Here is a 24480-nt window from a genome sequence, read left to right as displayed (position 1 = left end):
TCTTGCCATTCCCAGCACCACTGAACTCCCACCAAACTCCCACCAAACCAGGAGACCCTGCCCTTGCAGCCTCTGTTCTGCTCCTCTCTGGATAATTCACTATTCAAGAATCCTGCTGCTCCAAGGGAGAGCACCCAAAACATGTAGATGGTCCCTGCTGAGGTTGTGAACAGGAGATTTTCAGGTGCAACCAGGCTTTTGTGTTTCAGTGGCTTTCAGCTGCTGCCCCAAAGGTGTACTGCGTGTCTTTGCTTTAAACATGGAAAAGAAACAGACAGAAAGACATAGAATTAAAAATATTCTCTTAATTTAATTTAATTTTATATTTTATTTTGTTCCAGCATTGCACCACGTGGAGTTGAACAATAGCTGTGTGAGTAGAGCATGGTCAGGGAAAACCCTGTTTACTTCTTAAACTAAACTAAACTGAAATGAAATGTGGATTTTACACCTTTTTGAACAATCAGGAAGGATTTCAGAAGAAGGCAGTCACAGGTTTCTGCACCTCATGTTGAAGCCCTGGGGTATCACAGACTGGTGCCACGGGGATATTTTTTAATGATGCACTTTGAAACCTTTTATCTGTTTGGTGCTATTAAACTCCTTAATGCCGAGCACGGATTGTTTGAGCCCTCAGGGATCGTTGGAAGGGGAAGAGGGAGTGGGAGCGATGGTGATGAGGTTTGGGAAATACTGCAAATGGGTGTTGGGCAGGAAACAAAGCTCCGGAGGCACCGGGAATGTGCCGGGCAGCTGCTGCACTGCTGGACAAACAGGAGCAGGAAGAGCTCAGGTGAAACCCTGCCCTGTGTGCCCCACCCAAGGGAGCCCAGAGGTGGCCAAAATTCAGATTTTAAAAAAGAAAAAAAATTAAAATAAAAAATCCGATATATAACTATATTTATTACACAGTTTTTACAGACTGTATAAATACATACACCCGTAATATAAATGTATATAGATAAAATAGATATAAATCTTTAAGTAAAAAATAATTATGTTTGATATATACACACCCCCCTTGGGGATCTGTGTGGGTATCATGTCTACTTTTTGCTGGATGCACCTGGAATTACATGTATATGAATTCCTGAATTTATATTGTAGATAAAGTTGTAAATATATATTTACATAATATAGAAAAATCATATGTGTATAATACACATAAGATATAGAAATCACATATACATATTACTACATATATGCACATCACTACGTATATATTATTACATATATACATGTTGCAATATTATATATTGTGTATTTGTATTATGTATTGATATCATATGTATATTATACATACTATTTATAGTATATATTACTATTAAATATATATCATTCAGAAAGAAATGGCCATAAAGTAGTTGTGTTATCATTTATATTGTTTGGACAATGACGAGAACTAAGATTTTTCTATTCTTCCCTAGTCAGTAAATTAAAATGTTCACACCTTGGCTTTCCAGTTGCTTCCCAGCCATATTTCCTTGGCATTTACACTGTCTTTTCCCCATAAACACACAGATTTCCTTTATCTGCTGACCCTTCTCAGCTCAAACAAGACAGTTCATTGGCAATAAATGAAGTGGCTGAAAAATAAAGGAGAGTGAAAATAAATGTCCTCAGTGGGAAATTTAGTAAGGAGAGCTAAGGAAGAAATAAATGAGATGAAAGGGTGATGTTGGGTCTTCAGAAGGGCTTTTCCACCTCCCCTTTTCCACCCACCTGCAAGCCAGGAATGAGCCCATCCCAAAGACAACTCTCCCAGCCAAAAACTGCCAGTGCTGAGCCAAAACTCAGCCCTGGGGGGACGGGCTGGAGTAAGGCAGGGGACAAGACCAGTACTTTTGGCAGCATCTTGCACTGGTGTAAGCTCCTCAGTTGATGTGACCAAAAGAAATCACTAGGACTGTATTTATTTATTTTATTTATGAGGCATATTTAGGAGGCAGTTTATTTAGGAGGCATAAAACCAGCCCAGGTTTGGGCTCGGTGCCTCTATCCCATTGTTCCTTTGTGACACAGCCCCAGGCTCCTGGAAGGTGCTGAACCCCCTGGCTGAGATGGTGACATTGGGAACTGGGGGAGCAAAAGGGTCTTTTTCATTTGGGGCACTTAGACCTCTCTTTGGTGTTCCTGTGTCTACTTGACCCAAAATATTGGTGCTCACTATTGACTGTTCCCTTCCTTCCATAAAACACAGCAAAGGAGGGAGTGTTTTCCCTGGTTCCAACTCAGTGAGAAAGGCTCCTGGAATTCATTTTATTGCTGGCAGATAAAAAGTTATCTCTGCTTACTACCCTGTAAAGCATGTCTGTAATTATCCTTTCAAGGGACAGCTGAACAAAAGTTGGCCCAGTCCTACCCAGAGAATACCTAGGTTGTGTTTGGCTTGCAGGTATTGGACGTGGCACCATAGCAGAGCTGAGCTGTAGGAAGAGAGCAACAGGTTTAAATTAAAGCATTTTTATTAATAGTGGAAGGACAGGAGTGGGGCTGATCTTGCATTTAAGAGAATAGCAAGCTCCCATCAATGTCTAGAGAAAAGTATCAGGATTTTGCTGAAGTTCTGGAGTGAATCCAGGACATTTTTTCTGATGGATTCAGGACATAAAGAGGATTCAGGGCATTCCTGATGTCAAGAAGGCAGCATGCCTGTGACAGAGTAAGCCCCGTACTGTCTGGTGGTACAAAATGAAAAGGGATGCTCCCAGGTCCAGTGGATTGGGATGTAAAATTCACAGGGTCTTCGCATTTTTGGTTTTCTTAAGAGCCAAGGAACAGGCAGATGCAGAGGTGAGCCAGCCCAACCCCAAATGGACCTGCCAATTCCCACACCCCTCTCTCATGGGAACAGGGCACTGGTCTGGCTGCACTTGGACTCTCTGTGGGTGTAAGGATTCAGTGATGCATTATGTATGATTTTATACACAAGCATGTATTGCAGGGCTATATAGAGATGATTAAAAAACAAACAAAAAAAAAAGAGACAGTAAAAACCAGGGTGGTGATTTACCTGCAGGGGGCTGGGGGGTATTTATGGCAGGCAGGGTCACCGGGGTTTCTACCATAACTGGGTGTCACCACAGTGCACAGGGAAGCCCAAGCACTGCAGGGAAGTGTCTGCAGGCAAAACGGGGAAAATAGTCGACAAAGAGAGAAATCACAGCCTAGCTCAGGAGCCACGCTTGGCCTGGGGCACCTGTGTGCTCCCCAGGGCCACAGCACCTCCCCAGAACCGAACGTGGCCATAAAGCTGGGTGGAAAACCATGGGTGGAGATGATTTAGCTCATGGTACACTCCACAAATCAGAAATACTAAACAGAATCACAGCATCAATCAGAGGTTGGGAAAGACCTCTGGGATCATCGAGTCCAACCTCTGAGCGAACACACCGGGTCAGTCAGCGGCACCGAGTGCCACCTCCGGGGACCGGGACTCCACCACCGCCCGGGCAGCCCGTTCCAATGTAAAACTGGACGTTCCAATGTCTTTCTCTGAAAAAATTCTGCTCACTGGCCAACCTACAGCTCCTGAGGCGCAGCTCGAGGCCGTGTCTTGTGCCAGGGAGCCGTGGGGCGAGTCCGCTTTGCACCGGGTGCAGCCCGCCCGGCCCCGCTCCGGGAGCTCCGCCGGTCCCGGATCCCCCGGATCCGCGCTCCGGGAGCCGTGTCCCGGGCACTCCGCCGGTTCCAGATCCCGCTCCCGGGAGCCGTGTCCCGGGAGCTCCGCCGGTCCCGGATCCCCCGGATCCGCGCTCCGGGAGCCGTGTCCCGGGCACTCCGCCGGTTCCAGATCCCGCTCCCGGGAGCCGTGTCCCGGGAGCTCCGCCGTTTCCAGATCCCCCGGATCCGCGCTCCGGGTGCCGTGTCCCGGGTACTCGGCCGGTCCCGGATCCCCGCTCCCGGGAGCCGTATCCCGAGCGCTCCGCCGGTTCCAGATCCCCTGGGTCTCCGCTCCCGGGAGCCGTGCCCCTGACCCTCCACTGGCCCCCAGGTCCCCGCTCCCGGGAGCCGTGCCCCGGGAGCTCCGCCGGTCCCAGATCCCCACTCCCGGAACCCCGCTCCCCGGCGCTCCGCCGGCCCCGCGTCCCCCGCCCGCCGCTCCCGCCCGGTCCCCGCGGCCGCCGCTCGGGGCCGGAGCGGTGTGTGGGGGGGGGCTCCCGTGCCCCGCCCACTTCCGGCGGCGGCGGCGGCGGCGGCGCGCGCGAGGGGCCCGCCGGGACGGGCTCGGGCCCCGCCCCCGCCGCTGGGGGAAGGGCGGGCGGGTCCCGCCCCCGCCCGCGGTGCCGCAGGACGAGGTGGGTTCGGCCGGTGGGCTCCGGTTCGGCCGGTGGGCTCGGGTTCGGCCGGTGGGCTCGGCGCGGCCGCCGCCGGCACCGCCCGGCCGGGCTGAGGGGGCCCCGCGGCCCGGCCCGGCACGGTCCGACCCGGGGCCACGGTGGGGCGGGGCGGGGCCGCCCCCGGCCTGGCTGCCGCACGGGCCCGTCCCGTCCCGGAGCGGGGAGGAGCCGCGCCGGGAGCTCCCCGGGGAGGCGGGCGGCCCGGCCCGGCGGGGAGGGGAGGGGAGGGTCGGGGGTGGCGAAAGCCGGGGCGCGGCGGGTCCGCCTCTTCCATTGATGAAATTTAAATTGCTCGGGGCTCGCCGCCCGCCCGCCGGCCCGGGAGGGACTGCTCGGCGGAGGGCAGCGCGGCGGGCGGGAGCTCCCAGCGAGGCCGGGCTCGCCGCCTCTCCGCCGCACCGCGCTCCGGCCCTGCGCTGCCCGCCGCGGGCGGAACCCCCGGGCGCGGCCTCGCCGTCCGCCCGTGTGCCGTTTGTTTACTAAAGCGCGAAAATGTCGGCTCTCCTGCAAGGTAAGCTGCCGCGCTCGGCTTTGCTCGGCCCCTCCGCCGTGCCTCCGGTGTGGTGGCTCCGCGCTCCCGTGGCTCGGCGGCGGCCGCCGGGATGCGGTGTGGCTGCCCCGGAGCCCTGTCCGTGATCCGGCGGCGGGGCCGGCTCGGCTCGGCTCGGCTCGGCTCGGCTCGGTTCGGCTCGGTTCGGCCGTGCGGGTGCACAGCGGGACCGGGCGGCGGGGCTGTGCACGGCCGGGGGCTCCTCGCCAGCGAAATCTCCCCTGTCCGCTAAGCCTCTGGTAAAGTTGCGGGAGGATGGATGCCGAGGTTGAATGTCTTCCCTTTTCCTTTTTTTTATTTTTTCCTTTTTTTTTAATATTTTTTCCTTTTTTTATTTTTTTCCTTTTTTTTCCCCCCTTTTTTTTTTTTTTTTCCCCGAGGCTTGAGTGTGTTTTGGCGTTTTTTGATCTCGGCAGGCTCCGGCGCTCTCCTTCTTCACTCCTCTCCGCGTCTGTGCGTACGTGGTGTGAGTTTTGGATTCCCTGTGAAACAGGGGACCAGCCCACAAAGAGGTCATTTTGGGAAGAAAAATTACTTTGGTGCATTGCCGTTGCAGTTTTCTTTCCCTGTTTTCCTGTAGTCCTCGTGGTGCGGGTGTGCTTTTTTTGTGATGAAATCTGTGCCTATAGGGTTTCTTAATATAAATCCACGCAGGCCTGTCAACAAATGTAATGCTGCCTGTAGAAGGAACAGGAGCAGGTCGTTTGCTGTACAAACTTGGGTGTTGCAGGCAGCTGAGGGCCTTGGCAGGCTCTGGAAATCACTGTCCATCGCACAGTGGATGTCCAGGGCTGGACAATGCTGGCTGTGTGAAGGCATCACTTGTCTCCAAATGCCCTGTGACACCTGGGCAGAAAACAGCCAGCTGGAGGAGGAAGGTGTTGCCGGCAGGTTGCTCAACCGGCCACTCCGAAAGTTATCAAGATAAGCCCTTGTGAAGTTGATTAGGAAAATAGATTGCTGTTTGTTCTTTTCAAATGGAATTGGCTTATCTCAGACTACTGCTGAAGGTAGCCATCTTGCAGAGAAGTGCTGTTATTTCTGAAACAGAAAGCTGTAGAAACCTATGTAATGATCATAATTGGTTTTTAAAATATTACCAGAGATTTGGCAATCCTGAAAGCCTTAAAAGAACCCCAAACCCACTGTTTAGATACTCTTTTGTCAGGCAGTAGTACTAAAACATGTTGTCATGTCAAGTGATATTTTTAGCATGAGGATCATCTGCTAAAGTGGGAAATTCAGCTGTGTCTGACTGTAACACCTAAATTCTTGGTGTGTGCAGCTGGCAGGAGCAGATTCCTGGGTTGCAAATTTCTGAGTTAGCTCAGGCTAATGTGCTCATCTGTCAAGAAGAGTCAGGGCATAAAGGTTTCACTCCACGTATGCTTCAGTTCAGCATGTGTTGGCAAATTTTGCCTCTAGTAGTAGGAAAATGTTTTGTAGAGGCTGAGTGGGTATGTTCAGTTCTAAAATTCAAAGTAGTATTCGTTAGCATTGCACGTTATAGTGTGGGTATTTAAAGAGGCAGACTTCTCTCCCTGCCAGAGATAAAAATTGCCTTGAACTTTAAGCGGAATCATTGGAAGGTAAGGCATTCACTCTGTACCCTGAGCACAGAGTTCAAGGGTAGAGCATTTAAAGTTTAGCTGGGTGTTGTAACTTACTGGCCACCCTTCTTGGTTTTTATGTGTTACTCTGGCTCCAGGGAGACCTAAATAATTTTCTGCTGTAGGTCCTTCTGAATGCTTACTTGGATTGCAAAAGTAATCACAATTCCTGACCCTCAGCCTGAGAGATTCCCTGCTTTTTCATGAGAGAAGTTCTTGTCCCACAACTTCCTCCTTTTACACGTAGTACCAAGGCAGTGAAGTTCTTTTCTGAGTAGATTAATGAACGAAACTAATCCATCTTAGTGTTTTCTCTGCTTTTAATGTAGAATGAGAGGAAGGACAGCAGAAAGGAAATAATGTGCGAGCCCCTCAGTAAGAGGTGACCACTGTTGTGTTCTTGTGCAGTTTTCCCGAGGAGGTCTGCCCCTTGTATTGTTTCTGGTGGTGTACAAAGTCCTCCTTTCTGTTAGCTTGCTCTGATATGTTTTTTTCACAGGGCAGTTATAAAATTAGACACCATAAACCTGCCAATACTCTTGTGTGTGCTGTGGCTCGTGCTGTGAGGGCAGGGGCCAGGTTAGCAGTCAGAGCAGAGCACAAAAGCCTGCTAGAAATAACAGTGGGTGGGGGCAGGAGGGTTGGAGTGAAATTCTCCATGCCTCATCCAGCACCATGAACTTGACTGAAGTGCTGTGCTGTCTCTGCTGCTTGGGGAAACACTTTCTACCAAAGGCATTAACGTGAGATATCCTGTGTGGTTGTTTCTGCAAAGCCCAGTGTTCTCTCAAGTCTCAGCTATTTAGTCATGCTCCTCTGGTCTGTGCTCATTTCCTGTGTGGGCAGGTCCCCCAAGAGTCTTCCACTACCTTATCCCACCCTTTTCTTACGTTCAAGAGCACTGGTTTCATAAAAGTGGGCTTAGGCTGAAATATGAGGCATTGGTTGCGAAATAGCTTGGAAGAGACATTTCTTTCTAACATAATTTGGGATTTTATTTTTTGGCCACAAGTATCCTCGGAAATCTCTTCCTGCGATTATCCAGCACCCCAGCCTCTCCTCTGATTTTTAGAGGCACAGTAACTACTTTTCGTTGTGGCCTTAGGAAGTTTCAGTTGCCTGCAGGGAAGAACTGCTTTCAGATATGCAGTTGCGCTGCCTTTCAACTTCCTTGTTACGGCTGGGTGAAAAGGGAAATCAGGCTTCAGCCAGGCTGTTAAATTCAGCTGTAGTTCATGTTGAGGGACTGCAGTTGTCTTTCTGCCAGCTGTAGGCTGAGATGTGTGAATACCAGCTCCTTCCCAAAAATTCTGAGGGGCAGCGGGAGCAGCTGGAGCCACGTTCACCCGTATCATGCACCAGTACTGCTTTGGGGAGCCTTTACAGTCCTGGTGGTCATTTCCAAGATAAATGCTCAAAGCCTCTGCCTCACAGGGGCGTGTTAAGAGCAGAAGAGCTGTCTCTTGCTGTTTCTCTTGGCTCTCAGTTACAGTATTCGCATTCTTACCTATGCAGAGTAGATCCCTTCCTTGTACCAGGCAAGCACTTGTTTTTATGGACTCCAACCATGCCCTTCCTCTCTCTTTCCCTGTGATAATAATAACTGGACTAACAGCACTAACAGTGTTCTGCCTGGGCAGCTGTGTCCTGACACACTGGGTGTGGATGAGGGGTCTCAGAAGATAAATGTTGAATGCCCAAATATCCCCACTGATGCTGAAGGGTAGGGCAGTGGCAGCTTTGGCAGGCTGGGGTTTGGTAAGAGCTGTCCCATCCAGCTGCTGCTCTGCATGCCTGGTACTGGAAAAAGCAACAGGTCTGCTTTGCTTTCCTGCGGGGATGTTGGTATCAAACGTGTTTAGTATTTGCTCGTTCAGTTTGTGAAGAACTTAGACTATTACAGAAAAAAAAAAAAACCTAAACTAGGACGTTGTCATATATTTACTTTTACGATGCCTTTTTATCTCTGTTTGTTTGTGATGTTGCTTAGTCTCTAAGTGGTTATTTCTGGTAGACACAAGACTTTTGGCTGATAGGAGCAGAAGAAGCTTTTCCTATTGCATGGCAGCCCCATGAGGGGAGGCTGCTGTGCCTGCTCAGCCCCAGTGTGTTCCAGGCACGACTGAAGGTCTCTCCTGGGACTCGGGATTTGCAGGGTTCCTTATGAGATGTGTTGCATCACACTGGGAGGTTCAGATGTTTTACAGGTCTGCCAGAAATGAGGAATACCCACTGTTGTTGTAGCAGAAGTGGTGTATTATTACATGTTGCAGGGAGAATTAGAAACATATGAAAGCATCTGCTGGCAGTTGTTTGGGTGTGCATCACCCCAAAGGGCAGGAATGAAAGGAATACTTGTAGCAGCTTGGTATTAAGCATGAAGCTGGTACAGACCTCCTTGTTTTTCTGTAGGAAAAAGTGCTTCCTGGTGGAGAGCTGTCTGTGTTTTTACACATTTGACCTGGAAAGATACACCTAACAGGCTTCCAGCTCTTATCTGTTTTTACTACTAAATGAAGCATTTGATTTAAAAAAGGACCTATTGTGCAGTGTACTGTTCATCTTGAGCTGGCGTTTTCCCGTGTTGCACCACACATACTATGTGCACTGCAGCACTTGTCTGTCTTTTTTTTTTTTTTTTTTCTCTCCCTCCCCTACCTGCAAAACAGTGCAGTCAGGAAAATGGCTTCTGTGGGCTTCAAAGCAAGGATTAGATACTGTCACTGAGGCTGAGGCTGTGGAATACTTTGCTTAGAAAAATAAAATAAAATCAAAATTGCATTAAAATGAACAGTCTTTGGCTTTCTTAGACATTCTCGATAGAAGAGCCTTTTAATGCATGTTCTCAATTAGTAGACTTTAAATGCAGGTCCCTCTTCTAACAATGTTTTCTGTCAGTGTCGCTCTGTTCACTTGTAAAGTTTCCTCCTCTCCCTTTTTTGCACTAGTGTTCAGGGTGTTTCTGAAATCCAGCTATATTTGGCAATACATCACTCTCTGTGTTACAGGGAAGTGATCACTCAAGGGATTTGGCAGAAATTAAATTAACTGAGGTCTTTAGAGAACATACTCAGAATGTCTTTTGAGAATACACTCGCTTCCAATGCTTTCTGTTGGAAAATAAAGTCATGTTCTCTCCCGGTTCTTCCTGCAGGGTAGACTTCATAGAATATTTGTGTATTTGCTTTTTTTCACGTTTGTGGAGTTTATCACTCTTAAAAACAAAACAAATGTGAAGTGATAGACAGCCCAATTTTCTAGGTTGCTTAGTAACTGAAATGCATGCTGGAGTGTGAAAATACTCACGACAAAGTAAGGGAATGTTTACTGGAACAAACAGAAGACCCTGTGAAAGTGCACTGTGTAAATAATTAAAGCTTATGTTTTTATTTGCTTGTGGAACAGAGGGATACCTTCAATCACAGTACATAATTTTTCAGTAAGAAAATTCTTTTTTGCCCTTCTACTGGACAAAGTGTGCTGATGTGGTAGGATGTGGCTTCTCTAGTAAAGTGCAGTGCTGCAGAGTTTTGGATACTTCTTGAGATGGACCGTTGGGGTACTTCTGAGTTTTGAAAGAAGGGTCATTATTCTTTGGGCCCAGTTTAAGGTCTGTTCCCCAAGTAACTAGGAACAAAACCTTTAGATTCCTGAATTACTAGCACAGTGATAAAACAAGACTGGATTTTGAGTTTATCAGTCTTTTTAAAGAAAACTGAAGGCTTTTTGTAGTCTAAATAAGCTGGTTGGGGTGGGGTTTTTTTGTTTGTTTGTGTTTTTTTTAACCATTTTCTTGTGTTTTTATTCAAGATTTCAGCAAAGCAATGTCTCAAGCTGGCTCCTCACAGTTTCAGGAAGTCATTCGGCAGGAGCTGGAGTATTCAATGAAAGTAGAACTCGATAAGATCCTTGCAACTGCACACTCAAATGAGATAGAGGTAAGGAGCACGGAGTGGAGCTGCTCAGAGCATGACAAGTGGGATCCAGGGCATTGAGGCAAGTCTCAGAAAGGAGATAAATCACAGATTTCCAGGTCCTTATTTTTAGGATGTGCTCTGATCTGTGTGGAAGAGTAGCCAGGATACAATGTCAGCAGGAGACGTTTGGTTCCCTCTAGATTGGGTGACAGAGTTATTAAATGTTTAATCATCTTTAGTTATTAAAGGTTCTGTGTAATCATCAGTGGATTACAGAAAGGGAGGGTAAAGCTGTTATCTTAAATGTGGGCCAAATTGTAATGGTTCTGATTTTGACAAAAGACTTGTTGTGTAGGTTTTCAGCATTTTAGTGAAAATGAGCTTTTGGTAACTTCTGGAATTTTACCTAAAGTTTAGCATGTCTACTTCAGTGCTAATGAAATTACTCTCGTGAATAGACTGTACATCAATTTGTAGAAATGCTTCTGTGATTGAGTAGGTGTACATTGACTACCAGCATTAACTAATACATTTCTTCTTTGCAGCACACTAAGAAGGACCTGGAAGGATTTAAGAAGCTGTTTCATAGATTCCTACAAGAAAAGGGACCATCTGTGGACTGGGGGAAGATTCAGAGACCTCCAGAAGATTCTGTGAGTTGTGCTTAGGTGACAGTTTGTGAGGAAAATAAAACTGATAATTGCTACTTGAAGCAAATGATGTATTCACCCATCAAATGGGTCTATCATGGTTCTATAAAACCATGTAGGACAACACTTTGGGTTCTAACTGAGAAATAATTATTTGTTGACATATGTTGTATGTCTTCCTGAGCATCAGGTTCTGCTTACCATATGTGTCAAGTTCTTTGGTATTATTTTGTGAGCTGCTCTGGGAGCAGGAGAACAAAATGGGACAGATGCCACCTCACCATTTGGTGCCTTCTCTGGAGTAAACCTGTGTTAGAGGGGGAGTAGGGAGGACCCTTGTTCCCATTTCCCTCCTGCCTGTAGAAGAAGGTTGCACATCTCATCTGAGACTGTTTCCAGCACTCCTTTATGTTTAATAATTTGAAAGGGACATATGGCAAGTGGGCTGGGTAATAGATCTCATTTAGCAACTTGTGTAACCTGCAGCAGCTCAGCAAAAGTGAGGGATCTGAAACAAGGAGTTGACTGTAGGGGGTTTTGGAGCCTGATTTTTCTAACGTTGTCTATGTTGTTGTAACTTATAACCTGTAATTTGAGCTGCTGCTGAAAAAGCACTATGTATTTTCTCAGCACTGTTTAGTACAGAAATAAATACTTCCTATTAAACCTAACCTCATTTTACTGATTCATCAGTGGCCTCAGGCTGTCTTTTGACTCTTGTGTAACGAATGCTGTAGTTGTGCTACAAACCCTTGCTTTTCCCAGCCCGGTGATCTTGGCATATTGCAGGAGCTGTGTGTGCTCCCAGGGCTGTGGCTTCTCTGAGGCTCTCTGTGTGCCTCAATCAGGCTCTGTTCCCCGTGAAAGGCAGCCTGTCCAGTTCCTTCCAGAACAGATGCAGGGCTGCTCTGTAAAGCGCTGAAGAATGATGCTGTTTTAGAGCAAGTCTAGGGTTTTTCCAAGGTTGAGTGTTTTCTTTTCACTTCAAAAACATGTGATGTCTCTCTTTTCTGTACTGTAACAGTGAATGAAGTGTTGCTTTGGAGAGAGAAGTCTGGCCTCAATGAAGAGGCCAGGGTGGGAAATTGGACTTCTAGATAAGATGACTTTTACAAGGAAGGCTGAAGAAAAGGGGATTTCTTTCAGTATAGGGCGGCTGAGACTCTGGGGGGCAGATAGATCTTTTAAATATGTAAGAAGGTAGTTAGGACAATCAAAGGAATAAACTGTTCCCTGTGCCAAGAGAAAGGATTAAATTACAGAAGTTTGATGCGAGTGAATGGCTGCTTTGTGGAGAGGAAGAGCTGTTGTCTATTTTTCAAGTCTTGCACTCCTTCAATGGAAAAACTTGCAAGTTCTGTAAAGGTCTGAAAGTACCCAGGTAGGACATCTGGAGCAGATGTCAAACTGGAGGTTGTGGTAAGGCTCTGGAGTAGACTGGGGGCATATTCCCAGGCATGGCAAGCTGCTAAAAAATAACTAACTTAAGGTCACAGAGGGCTGAGTGGAGAAGGGCAGAATTAGAAAGAGTATCTCTCTTATTTCCTTATGACCTGTACTGCTCATTCTCAAATGTATCCCTGTGCTATGTAGCAGCTTTTGATGAGAGAGGGAGAAAGGTAAGAATTCTGCAAAACCAGGTCACCTGTGGTGTGATGAGATGCATGCAAGATGGGAAATGAAGTTTTGCTTCCTAGCATGAGCTCTAAATCATGCTTGTGCCACAGAGGGCAAAATATCTGCAAACAAACTTCCTTCTATGCCTTCTTCACTTCCTAGTAAATACCTCTTTCTTTAGGGATACTTGAACTTCTTGATCTGACAGGACGTGGCTTTGAGTGCTTTTGAAAACTGAGAGCAGAGTTAAATTTTGGGTTTTTTTCTCCTTTCTGCTGACCATAATATTTCTATCTCTCCCTGCTGTATCCACTCCCTCCTTTTTAATGCATCAGTCACGTCAGGGACATACTGTGGAAAATGAAAAGGGTTCCTCATAAGACACATTCCAAGGGATCTCCTCCCAAATTGTTCTTTACTGAGGAGTATGACTTATGGAATTATTAAATAAAATTCGATTTCATAAAGACCAGAATTTCAGAGTTACTGGTCTAGCTGGTATGGGTTAGAGCAGTGTGAGCTTTTAGGAGGGGTAAAGAGGGATAACTTTTGAAAGACTGCGGTACTGAGTTCTTTGGGACAGGTATCCATCTGTGAGCACATATTCTGAGTGCTTCTTTTCAGTTCCAATTGAGTTTCCTTTTCCTAGCTATAAAACCTCAGAGCATATTCTCCTTCTGCTCTTGTTAGAACAGCACAGGGGTTGGTGTATAGAAAAAGTGTTTGCTGGTAATCTTGCAAATGATTTATAATTCGTGTAGGGATGACCTTGTTTTATGAGGTGGTGGGATGCTTGGCTGCTTGGAGAATTTCACACTGCAAGGATCATGGCCTAGAAAGCACCAAATTCTTTGCAGTGTGACTTTATTTGCCTGTGATTGTTTTGGAGAATTGCTTTGCTGCTGGGAGTTCTGGCAAGTCTAATCTTCAGCTGATCCCCAGTAGAGCAAAAGGCATATGTTGGGGTATCTGTGTGTATAAACACACAGACATACGTGTGTTTCTGTAAACACAGGCACACAAAAAATCTGCCAAAGTGTGGGGTTGTTGATTTTTTATTTATTTAGCAGCTTTAAAAAGTTCATTAATAGTTTATTGGATTTATGGGCTTTGTCTTTTAGGCAGGAAAGAGTGTTTCAGGCTTTTGCCCAGTGCAAAGGGACAGTGCTGTGCAGAAGCAGAATTTCTGATGAGACTTCTTTAGGCCATCTAGTGTGTTATATTTGTTCTCTGAATGTAGCTTCTGCTTCTTCCTGAAGACAAATAAAGTCTCCTGTCAGTAAATTGAAACAGAATTTATTGCTTTATAGTATTCCTGGTTTTCTCTGCAAGGGAGATTCATCCCTGACCTCCACGTTTTCAGTGTAACAGCTTATACTGATGACAGTAACAGAAGATTGAACCCATTTCACACTATATTGGTAAACCTCTGCCTTGTTTTTTCCTTCCAGATGCTTTGCTTTCATATGTCCAAAGGCTTACAGTGATAGCTGGCATAGTTAGGACCCATTACTGTCACAGTCTCCAGAGAAGAAAGTACACTGAGAGTGCCAGTTAACAGGGAGAGGAGGTAAAGAATGTGGACATGGCAAGTGTAACTTAATCCCCTCGATGTAGGTTGCAGCCATCTGTTTGTTTGAATTGGAAGCAATAGCAAAGTCCTGCTGGGAGGCCTCTGAGAGAACTGCAGTGATCAAGTTAACCTCAGAACAGCAATGCAGAACCTCATCTGGGATGTAAAGAGAGCATCCAAAGCAATGTGAGTGTGAAAGGAGCTTGTCTATTAGAGCCTTTGTTTTTTTTCTTCCCCAGAGGTTGGATTCTTGTCTGCAGCTCAGGTTGTCACCTCAGCGAGTTGTATCAAGAAGGAAAAGAATGAATGTTATGCCCTTACTCAAAAGCTAAATATCTTCATAATCTTCAACTTCGGAAACAGATTTTAAGGGTTCATAGAATTGTGGAATGGTTTGGAAGGGACCTTGAAAATTGCCTTGTTCCAGCCCCCTGCCCTGCACATGGAGATTGTTCCAAGTCCTATTCAACTTGGCCTTGAACACCTCCAGGGATGGGGCAGCCACAGCTTCTCTGACTGATCTGTTCCTCTGCTTTACCACCCTCAGAGTAAAGAACTTCCTCCTGAGATCTGATCTAAATCTCTCCTCTTGCAGCTGGGAACTGTTCCCCTTCTCCTATCTGTATCAGCCTGTGTAAGAAGTCTCTCTTCCTCTGGGTGCTGGAAGGTCTCCCAAAGCCTTCTCTTTTCCAGGCTGACCACCCCCAGCTCTCCTCACCCTGACCCCACAGGAGGGTTTTTCTCTCTCCCATCACTTTGTGGCTCTCCTCTGCACTGCTCTGCCAAGTCTGCAGCTTTCCTGTGCTGAGGGCTCCAGGCCTGGGTCAGCACTGCAGGTGGGGTCTCACCAGGGCAGAGACCTTTTCGTGTGCTGCTATTTCTACAAGTGTCCCTTGGTGCTGAGTAAATGTTTCCTCTGACTGCAAATTAACTAATGGGGCGTCCTCCTTTCCGGTCTGCCCACGGTGACAGCCCTGCTGCTCATTTTGTCTGTCTCTGACAAACTCTTGCAAGCCTCCTTGCAGTAGGAGTAGGCTGCTGGAATCTGTTAGTCAAACTCCCAACGTTGCCTCATCCAGGCTGTTCCAAGAAATCACTTCTGTGACACTGGCTGCAAAATAAAAGAAGCTGCATATATCATCTCAGAGCAGTCCCAAAGCAGGGCTGCCAGACGTGTCTCAAGTGAGTAACACTGCAGCCATGCCTCTGTAAGGCATGTCATTCCTGCCCCTGCTTTTTCCTGAAGAATTTCCCCATCAGCATGCACTTGTCAAGCACGCAGTTCCAACCCTTAAAGCAAAAACTGATTTTTATTGCTGTGGAGCACTTCTCCAGTTGTGTATAGGCTTGTAGGTGATGAGGCATTTGTGCATTTTAGTGCCTGCACATGGATTGATAGCTCTGGCATCCAGCAGTCCTGGTGCTGCAGCATTCCTGCTGGAACTTGGCTTTTTGACATTTGTTTTTCTCTGAATTAAAGACCCTTCAAGATCCAGGGCTTTATAGCCAAGTTGATGTTTCCAATGCCTGTGCCAGAAGAAACTGAAACATTTAGTGAGGCTGAGTCATAAATTTTGTGTTGTAACTGGTGAAACATCTGGCGAGCTGAGTCCCTGATGGAACTGTTACCTTCTCCAGGACTTCTACTCTGAACATTCTGCAAAAGCTGTTTTCAGGCATGAGAGTGAAAGCATCAAAAGGTAGTTGGCACTTTAGCAAAAGCAAATGATTTTTGAGGCAGTCTGGCCCTGAACTGAGTGTCAGACTTTCTGCTTTTTGTGAGTGATGCAAGAGGAACATAGTGAGACTTGAAAGTCGAGATAATTTTTTTGGATGTCAGACAGTGTCAGAACATCATGGATGTGACTCACATGCCACCCAGCTAAAGCTCGAGATGAGATGTTTTTAATCCATGTACAGGTCTAATGCAGGGTGTTACTGACCTTGGAGTGGATGGGGAGCAGTAAATCTGGGTGTAAGTCTCTGTAGGTCCTGCTGGTAGCAGGATGTGCATTGAGCTTCCTGGTGTACCTCCAAGACATTATACCCAGGATTTATCATCTCATTGTTAATGAGAAGAACAGTTGTTTTTCAGGGTGTTTCAGCCTGGACATAATCTCTGCAGTTGACAAAGCACAGCAAGAGTCCACTTTTTGTGTGCTTCTGTTCCTGAAAAGCTCTTGGCAGTTTGGAAGGAAGCTCCTGCCTGTGTCCTCATGAAATGACAGTGATTGTGGTGCTGCTTTCTGTCCCAGCCACGAGACCTCACTGGAGTTACCCTGCAGTGCATCCTATAGGCTTTCCAGGTGCCAGGGGCAGAATTTCCCTCCTGTGAGGGATCTGCCCTGATTGCTGCCCACGCTGTCCTGGAATCTGGAATTGCACAAGCTGTCCTCTCTACCCCCACATATCCCAGTCAGAACTATGACTCTTGTTCCAGGGCAATGTGAATTTCCATTTTTCCATTTGAACCCCAGCCCTTGCCCAAAGCAAACACAGCTCTGAAAACCAGCTGTGGATCTTACACACCCCTTATCAGAATTAAAATAATGTTCTAGCAGCTAGAATGCTACAGCACTGGAACACCAGGGCTTTTCTTCAAAAGAAAATCTCTAGAAAGGCAGGCTTAAAGATAATTGTATTGACTCTGGTCTAACAGTTTTGGCATGGTTCTTACTGTGGCATTGTTACCATTATTTCTTTGACTTAGGTGCTTTGAGTTAGGGAACAGCAGTACCTAATGGGAGGCATTCTGTCATTATGAGCCTGATTTTGCTCTCCATCACAAGCCCCAAATGTAACCCAGATTCTGTTCTTAAACCTGTAGGAAACAGCTGTCAGTGAGGCAGAAGATTTCCTGTAAGGTCTATTATAAGCTGGATGAACACATTGTGAAAAGAGCAGAATAAGAACTAGGAACTCTCTTCCACTCTGTATCAGTTTAGACTGAGTTAAAGAACCAACATTTTCCAAAGAACGTTGCCTTTGACAACCTCAGAGTGAAAAAAAAACCAAAAAAAAAACCCAAAAAACAAAGCAATCTATGAGTTCAAGCTGCTGAGTGAAGGAAAGTTATGTCTTGCATGTAGAGCCTGGTTCTTAAATTGTGGCCTGACTGAAGGGGGAGAGGGGCTGTCCTGTGGGGCAGTGAGTTAGAGGGTCCCCAAGGAATCCCCCTGCCCTTCTGCAGGGCAGGAACAGGGTTGTGATAAGTGGCCTGACTTCTCCTCATCTGCACGAAGCTTGTAGTGCCTGGTCACAAAGTCTGTAGAACCTCTTGAGAAAAGAGGTTATTATTATAATAAACCAGGTTTTTAGTATCATAACAAAACAGGTATTGTAGACTCACTTTCGGATGTTCTTTAGTGTTATAAGGCACGTGAATAAATGTGGGTTTTATCACCAGATTGTAAGTTTTGAAAGTTTTTAGGAGAAAGCAATTTCTTTCTGAATATCTGACTGCTGGCTTTTTGGTTCTTGTTTTTTTTTCTTTTTGTTCATTTGTTTTCCCAGATCCAGCCCTATGAGAAGATCAAGGCCAGAGGCCTGCCTGATAACATTGCTTCTGTCTTGAACAAGCTGGTGGTGGTGAAGCTGAATGGTGGCCTGGGCACCAGCATGGGCTGCAAAGGCCCCAAGAGCCTGATCGGGGTGCGGAACGAGAACACCTTCCTGGACCTGACAGTGCAGCAGATCGAGGTGAGGTCTGCTCAGCTGCTGGGAGGGATCCAGTGCAGGCTTGCCAAAAGCAACAGGAGAGGGAGATGAGGTCTGGTCACAGTGCTGGGGTGAAGAGAGAATTCACTGGGAAGAACAGACACGAAAGGGACTGAGCTCTGTGCCCCCATGTGTGTTAGCACAAGTGTTCTCCAGCCTGGGCAGGGGGAGCGTGTCCAGGAACACAAACAGCCACACTGTAGAGCTTATCTGCCCTGGGGAACTCCTGGGCTTGTTTCTGACCCCTCCAGCTGCAAGTTTATCTTTTCAAAAAAGTTTTTTTCCCTTTTTTTTTATATGCGTTAGAGTAAAGCTTTTCACAGCAGCTCCAAGTTCCTTCATGCATTTAAACTCTTGCACTGGAAGAAATTGTTGGCATTTTCCTCTGAAGAAAGAAGAGCAAAAGAAAATAACAGCTGCTGGTGTTGGGAGAGGACATTTCAGCTGATGTTTTTAATGCTGAATATTGCTCTTAGGGCAGATATTGAAGACAGTTATTAGAGCAGGAGGTGGGGTGTGCCTGCTCCCTGGTTTCTGGAGTGCCAACAGTTTTTGCCTCAGTGTGGTGGTGTTTGGAGTGGCTCTTACATGTGTGTTAGATGGTTCTATGGCAAACTCAAATTCACATCCAACAGATGCAGCCCTTTCTCCAAAGCATCAATGTGGAAGTCTCTGACTCCACCAAAGTGTAATGACCCCAAATGCTCCAGCAGAGGAGGGTGAGCTGATACACAAAGCTGAAAATTCACTCAAGGGTTTTTCTCTTTTCCCCCAGCACCTTCTGTTTCCAGTGGAACTGTTGTGATCTCCGATGTTTTTTGCCTTTGTTGTGCATGTGGAAATGCTCTTATGTATTTCAGCTCCATGCTATAGATTCCCAAATAATTAACATGGTGACATTTCATTTATTATGTGCTCTTGATACAATTGTCCATCTCTCAGTCTAAGAAAACGTGGAAGTGCTTCCTGTGCAGAGACAGTGTGGAAATGTCACCTTGACAGACGGCAACAATTTGATGGAAAACATGCTTTTTGTAATCAACAGTAGCTGAAACTTAGTGATCATTTCGTGGCATCGTGGTTTCAAATTTTAGACTTCAATGCAGGTCTAAAAACAAAGATTCACTCATTAAAAATACATTAATTAGTGTGGGTCTTATCTTTACAAGTAACAGGGATTTATTTTCCTTTACATGATGGATTATTTTTGTAGCATAAGTGCATCTCTGCTTTTTTTTCTCATGCATTCATTATTTCCAGTCTGTTTCACCTCATTTCTTTCTCCCAAAATCTCAGGTGTCAGGAGTTAAAGCTAATAATACATGCTGAATTTACCATTTATTTCCCATCTCAGCATTTAAACAAATCCTACAACACCGATGTTCCTCTGGTTCTCATGAATTCCTTCAACACAGACGATGACACAAAGAAAATCCTGCAGAAATACAGTCACAGCCGTGTGAAGATTTATACTTTTAATCAAAGCAGGTATCAAAAGAATTCTCCACTTGGGGTAGAAGGAGACAGTTTGTTTCTCCCTAGCCCAGCTGGGGTGGGTTTGGGTTTGAGGTGCTGGGGTAGCAATGGTGTCTTCTGTACCTGTGTCCAGTCTCTTCTGGGCCCCATCAGGGGGTTGGGCAGTCAAGGACAATGTATTAAAATTGGGGAGGGGGGTGTGTGGGGCCCAGTTTCTAAGAAATGCACAAATAGTGGTGTACTGGCTGTGGCCCCTTGATCCCTGAATTTGCTGTTTGTGCCCTTGGGCTGTGGAGGGAGACAGGCCCTGGTTCCTTGTGAAGAACAAACTCTAATCCAGGTTGGGGTCAGAGGGGTGTTTGATATGCTCTGCACCTGCCTGCCAGAGGAAAGTTGGTTTGCAGTGTGGCCTGAGACCTGTGCCTTTAGTAGATTGCATTCTGCAGCTTCTCAGTGACAGCTCAGAATTTGGGAGGGTCTTCCAGTTCAGAATACTCAGGAAAAGCACACCTCCAAAGCCCATAGAGCTGCACCTTAACTGTAATATTTTTATTTTATGGTAGTCTGACTCTGGTGAGGATGTAACAAGAGCCATTGTCCTCACAGGTATCCCAGAATTAACAAGGAAACTCTGCTGCCAATAGCCAAGGATGTCTCTTACTCAGGAGAGAACACGGAGTGCTGGTACCCTCCAGGCCATGGAGACATCTACGCCAGCTTCTACAACTCTGGGCTGCTGGACAACCTCATTGCAGAGGGGAAGGAATATATTTTTGTGTCCAATATAGATAATTTGGGTGCCACTGTGGACCTTTACATTCTTAACCACCTCATGAACCCACCCAATGGAAAACGCTGTGAATTTGTCATGGAAGTCACAAACAAAACCCGGGCGGATGTGAAGGTAAAGGGAGATGGGTGAGGGTCTGAGAGTGTTGGTGGCCACCTCCAGCCTCCTCTGAATCCGTGGATTCAGTCTCCTCACAGCTATTTTAGGCACCATTTAACACATCAGCTCAGATCTAATCTGAGATGCACAAAATCAGCAAGTTTAGGAAGTTCTAATTCACGGAACAGATTTGGTCTGTGTTCTGGGCAGCAGCAGATGAGCAAAGTCTGGGCTGGCCTGGGAGCACGAGGGGTTTGTGCAGGGTGCAGGTCACAACCTCTGCACCTTCTCCAAACCGTCCTGACTGTACTTTAAACATGCTCTATAATTAGTAACCTGGTAGCTGGTTACTAAAAACAAGAAATGTGTTTTCTCTGGGGTTCAGCTTCCAATGCCAGCAGACTTAGCTGCTGTTGAGGGGAGGATTTCTCTGGCTTCTCATGAACAGGACTGAAACTCTCATTTGGCCCTCGCAGGGTGGCACGCTGACGCAGTACGAGAACAAGCTGAGGCTGGTGGAGATAGCTCAGGTCCCTAAAGCACACGTGGATGAGTTCAAGTCTGTGTCAAAATTCAAAATATTCAACACCAACAATCTGTGGATTGCTCTGTCTGCAATTAAGAGGCTGCAAGAGAAAAATGCCATTGACATGGAGATCATTGTTAACCCAAAGGTAATCAGCTGGCAAGGGCTTAGAGGACACTGACCCAAACAAACTTTGAGTTTCTGGGTGGGTAACAGGCACTGCTGCCCCACAGAGCCAGGCTGGGGGTGAGGGTGGAGCTCTGCCTGATGCCAGGACCTGCTCCATGTGATCCTGGCTGCAGTTCTGAGTGCCAGGACCTGCTCCATGTGATCCTGGCTGCAGTTCTGAGTGCCAGGACCTGCTTCATGTGGTGCTGGGCTGCAGTTCTGAGTGCCAGGACCTGCTCCATGTGATCCTGGCTGCAGTTCTGAGTGCCAGGACCTGCTCCATGTGATCCTGGCTGCAGTTCTGAGTGCCAGGACCTGCTCCATGTGATCCTGGCTGCAGCTCTGAGTGCCAGGACCTGCTCCATGTGGTGCTGGCTGCAGTTCTGAGTGCCAGGACCTGCTGCATGTGATCCTGGCTGCAGTTCTGAGTGCCAGGACCTGCTCCATGTGATCCTGGCTGCAGTTCTGAGTGCCAGGACCTGCTCCATGTGATCCTGGCTGCAGTTCTGAGTGCCAGGACCTGCTCCATGTGATCCTGGCTGCAGTTCTGAGTGCCAGGACCTGCTTCATGTGGTGCTGGGCTGCAGTTCTGAGTGCCAGGACCTGCTCCATGTGATCCTGGCTGCAGTTCTGAGTGCCAGGACCTGCTCCATGTGATCCTGGCTGCAGTTCTGAGTGCCAGGACCTGCTCCATGTGATCCTGGCTGCAGTTCTGAGTGCCAGGACCTGCTCCATGTGGTGCTGGGCTGCAGGTCTGAATGCCAGGACCTGTTCCATGTGTTCCTGGCTGCAGTTCTGAGTGCCAGGACCTGCTCCATGTGGTGCTGGCTGCAGGTCTGAGTGCCAGGACCTGCTCCATGTGCTCACCTGAGTTTTCTCTCCCAGACTCTGGATGGAGGCTTGAACGTTATCCAGCTGGAGACCGCAGTTGGTGCTGCTATCAAGAGTTTTGAGAACTCTCTGGGTATCAACGTGCCTCGCAGCCGTTTCCTGCCCGTGAAGACCACCTCGGATCTCCTGCTGGTGATGTCCAACCTGTACAGCCTTAACGCGGGGTCGCTGACCATGAGCGAGAAGCGCGAGTTCCCCACAGTGCCTCTTGTCAAGCTGGGAAGCTCCTTCACAAAGGTAAACACCTGCTGTTCACTGTTATCTGCCTCTGCACACCTTTTGCTCTCTGTGAAGGCTGTGGGAATGCAGATATTTGCTGTGGGTTGCTTCTGCAGCCCTCAGGGGAGGTGAGCTGGCTGTGTGTGCTCCCCAGGGCTGGGGGGCAGCCCCACTACTGCTCCTCACAGTTGTTTCTGAAAGAAATCACAATCACAAAGTAGCAACTTCTGTATTGATTCAGAGTAGGTTATAGGAAGGTTCCTGAAGTGTATTCAAGAGGCTCCTCCCACACTTGTGTTGATCCACAGATGGCTTTAAAACAGCCTCGTTTATTTTCTCTTTCCAAAAGGTTCAAGATTACCTGCGGAGGTTTGAAAGTATTCCAGATATGCTGGAGCTGGATCACCTCACGGTTTCAGGTGATGTTACATTTGGGAAGAATGTTTCATTAAAGGTGAGTGTGCAGTGGGGATGCTGCTGCAATAAACATGACTGATCTCTGCTCCTGGGCAGCTGATCCCGAGGCAGTGCCTGTACAGAGTCCACAGGAGCACTCCTGGGAATTGGGTAGCTGGCCCAAAGATGGCAGAGGCTGTGGCTGGACAGTGACCCTTGTGATGGAGTTGCTCTGTGCAGGCCCAGGTTTATTTATTAACCTCGAAAGCACCACAGACCTCACATCTCTGCTCACAGCAGTGCCACCTCTGTCCTTTGGCTCAGCCCCACCTCCCTGCCTAGGCTGCCCTTGCCACCCCTTTCAGGCCCTTTTCCATCGCTGTGGGGCTCTCCATTTATTAGTAAATGCTGGAGCTGAGCAAGTTGGTTTCTCTCAATTAGCATCTTGCCAGTCCTGGCAGCACCTGCAGTTCTCTAGGGCGGTTTGGCAGCTGCAGGGGTGGAAGGTGGTGCTGCAGCAGCTGGTGCAAGCTCAGGCTGTGGGCTCTGAGCTGTCCCTCTGGAACCAGGAGCCTTCCTGGGATGCACCCAGGGGCGGGGATAACATTTTTCCACTTCAAAGCAAGCAAGAGAGCCCTTAGAGCAACCATTTCTTCAGCTAAGTTACCAGTTCTGCTTGTAGGATCTAGCATGGTAATTGCAGAGGTTCCAAATTGTTTAAAACCTCTGTGCAAATGTGTGTGCACAAACAATACAACTAAATGCGTTCAGGCTCTGGATGTGGTACAGCTGACTGCTCCTCCAGACAACCTATTCCCTCCTTCCACATCAACAGGTTTCTGAAGCCTTGTTTTCTTTCCTGTATCCCCAGGGAACAGTGATCATCATTGCAAACCACGGTGACAGGATTGACATCCCGGCTGGAGCTCTACTAGAGAACAAAATCGTGTCTGGCAACCTGCGGATCCTGGACCACTGAGCCCAGGAGGGGCTGGGGCTGCTGTGCCCAGCCAGTCGTGCAAGAACCTTTTAAGCATTAGAAACCTAAGTACACAGAGGGCCTATGCTTTGTCATCTTCACAGTACCCTGCAGTATTAATTTAAAATTAATTTATCTTGCTTATCTTTAAGCAGCCACATAAGCGCCATGGATGTGCGTAAGTAAAGCTTCAGTCCTTAAAGAGATTCTGTAACTCAGTTAATATAACCTTGAAGTGCAATACTGTTTGTCTTGTGGGAAGATGGACAGATCTTCTTTGATAAGAAGTTCAGAGGCTCGCCTCGAATTCAGTAGTTTTGAATTGCTTGTAACTGCAGAAATAAAGCTGTGAAGCAATACATGTGGGACAAGATGGTTGGCAACTCCTGTGACGTTTTAGGAAGGCACAGTTGAAAACCAAAAGTTTCACTACTGCTAAACAGGCTCTTAAAACCCTGTATTTCATGTGCTCACAACCTGTAGCCCTCTTCAACCCCTCCCAAGCTACAGTGGGATGTCCTGTCCCAGCTGTAGGTCGAGGTACTGGGGTAAGGCTGTCAATACCTCCATTTCCGTATTGTGAGAGTGGGAATCATCCGTGTTCCAAACTTACCCAAAGAATCCAATACTTGAGAAAAATGCCTCAGTAGCCACGTGTGGTGTTTGCTTTTTCACATCCCATTTAAGACTGGATCTCCTGTTAATATCTTAATCTTTGATCTGCCCTCTTTTTTCAATAAATGGATCATGTTGACCGCACCTATGTTCATATTGTCACAGCCATATATGTTAATTTATCTTCTCTTGAGTTTCTAAATTTGTATAGGAATTGAAATCCCTGTCCTGATCACTATTGATTTCTTAATGTTTCTCTTGTATTTACATGCAGACAACTTTATTTTATAAGCTTAGTATAACACTGGTATGTATCATTAAAGAAGTTGGTCTTTAAAAACAACTGT

The 24480-nt window shown here is 47.1% G+C and overlaps 1 protein-coding gene and 1 long non-coding RNA gene across 3 annotated transcripts; one reads left to right on the top strand and one right to left on the bottom strand.

The window, feature by feature from the left end:
- Window positions 1–886: 886 nt before the first annotated feature.
- Window positions 887–3693, bottom strand: LOC140683826 (uncharacterized). Its single transcript, XR_012055373.1, has 2 exons — window positions 3014–3693; window positions 887–2426 (listed from the first exon to the last, which is right to left on the bottom strand). It is a non-coding gene; the product is annotated as an uncharacterized lncRNA (long non-coding RNA).
- A 482-nt stretch (window positions 3694–4175) lies between these two features.
- On the top strand, window positions 4176–24476 carry UGP2 (UDP-glucose pyrophosphorylase 2). 2 transcript variants are annotated; one of them, XM_030269283.4, is made up of 10 exons: window positions 4176–4298; window positions 10311–10438; window positions 10963–11070; window positions 17771–17956; window positions 19329–19462; window positions 20057–20354; window positions 20816–21013; window positions 21919–22161; window positions 22493–22597; window positions 23411–24476. In XM_030269283.4, exons 2-10 carry the CDS (start codon window positions 10325–10327, stop codon window positions 23516–23518), a joined length of 1494 nt encoding a protein of 497 aa, XP_030125143.1. In that variant the 5' UTR covers window positions 4176–4298; window positions 10311–10324; the 3' UTR covers window positions 23519–24476. The 2 variants fall into 2 exon arrangements, with proteins under 2 accessions (XP_030125143.1, XP_002197165.3); XM_002197129.7 differs by lacking the exon at window positions 4176–4298 and adding an exon at window positions 4687–4851.
- Window positions 24477–24480: the final 4 nt, after the last annotated feature.

This window comes from Taeniopygia guttata, chromosome 3 (genome assembly GCF_048771995.1).
Source record: "Taeniopygia guttata chromosome 3, bTaeGut7.mat, whole genome shotgun sequence".
In the NCBI taxonomy this organism is placed as follows: Eukaryota; Metazoa; Chordata; class Aves; order Passeriformes; family Estrildidae; genus Taeniopygia; species Taeniopygia guttata.
Note: the sequence above shows the minus strand (reverse complement) of the source record. Positions and strands in the feature narration are given on the sequence as shown.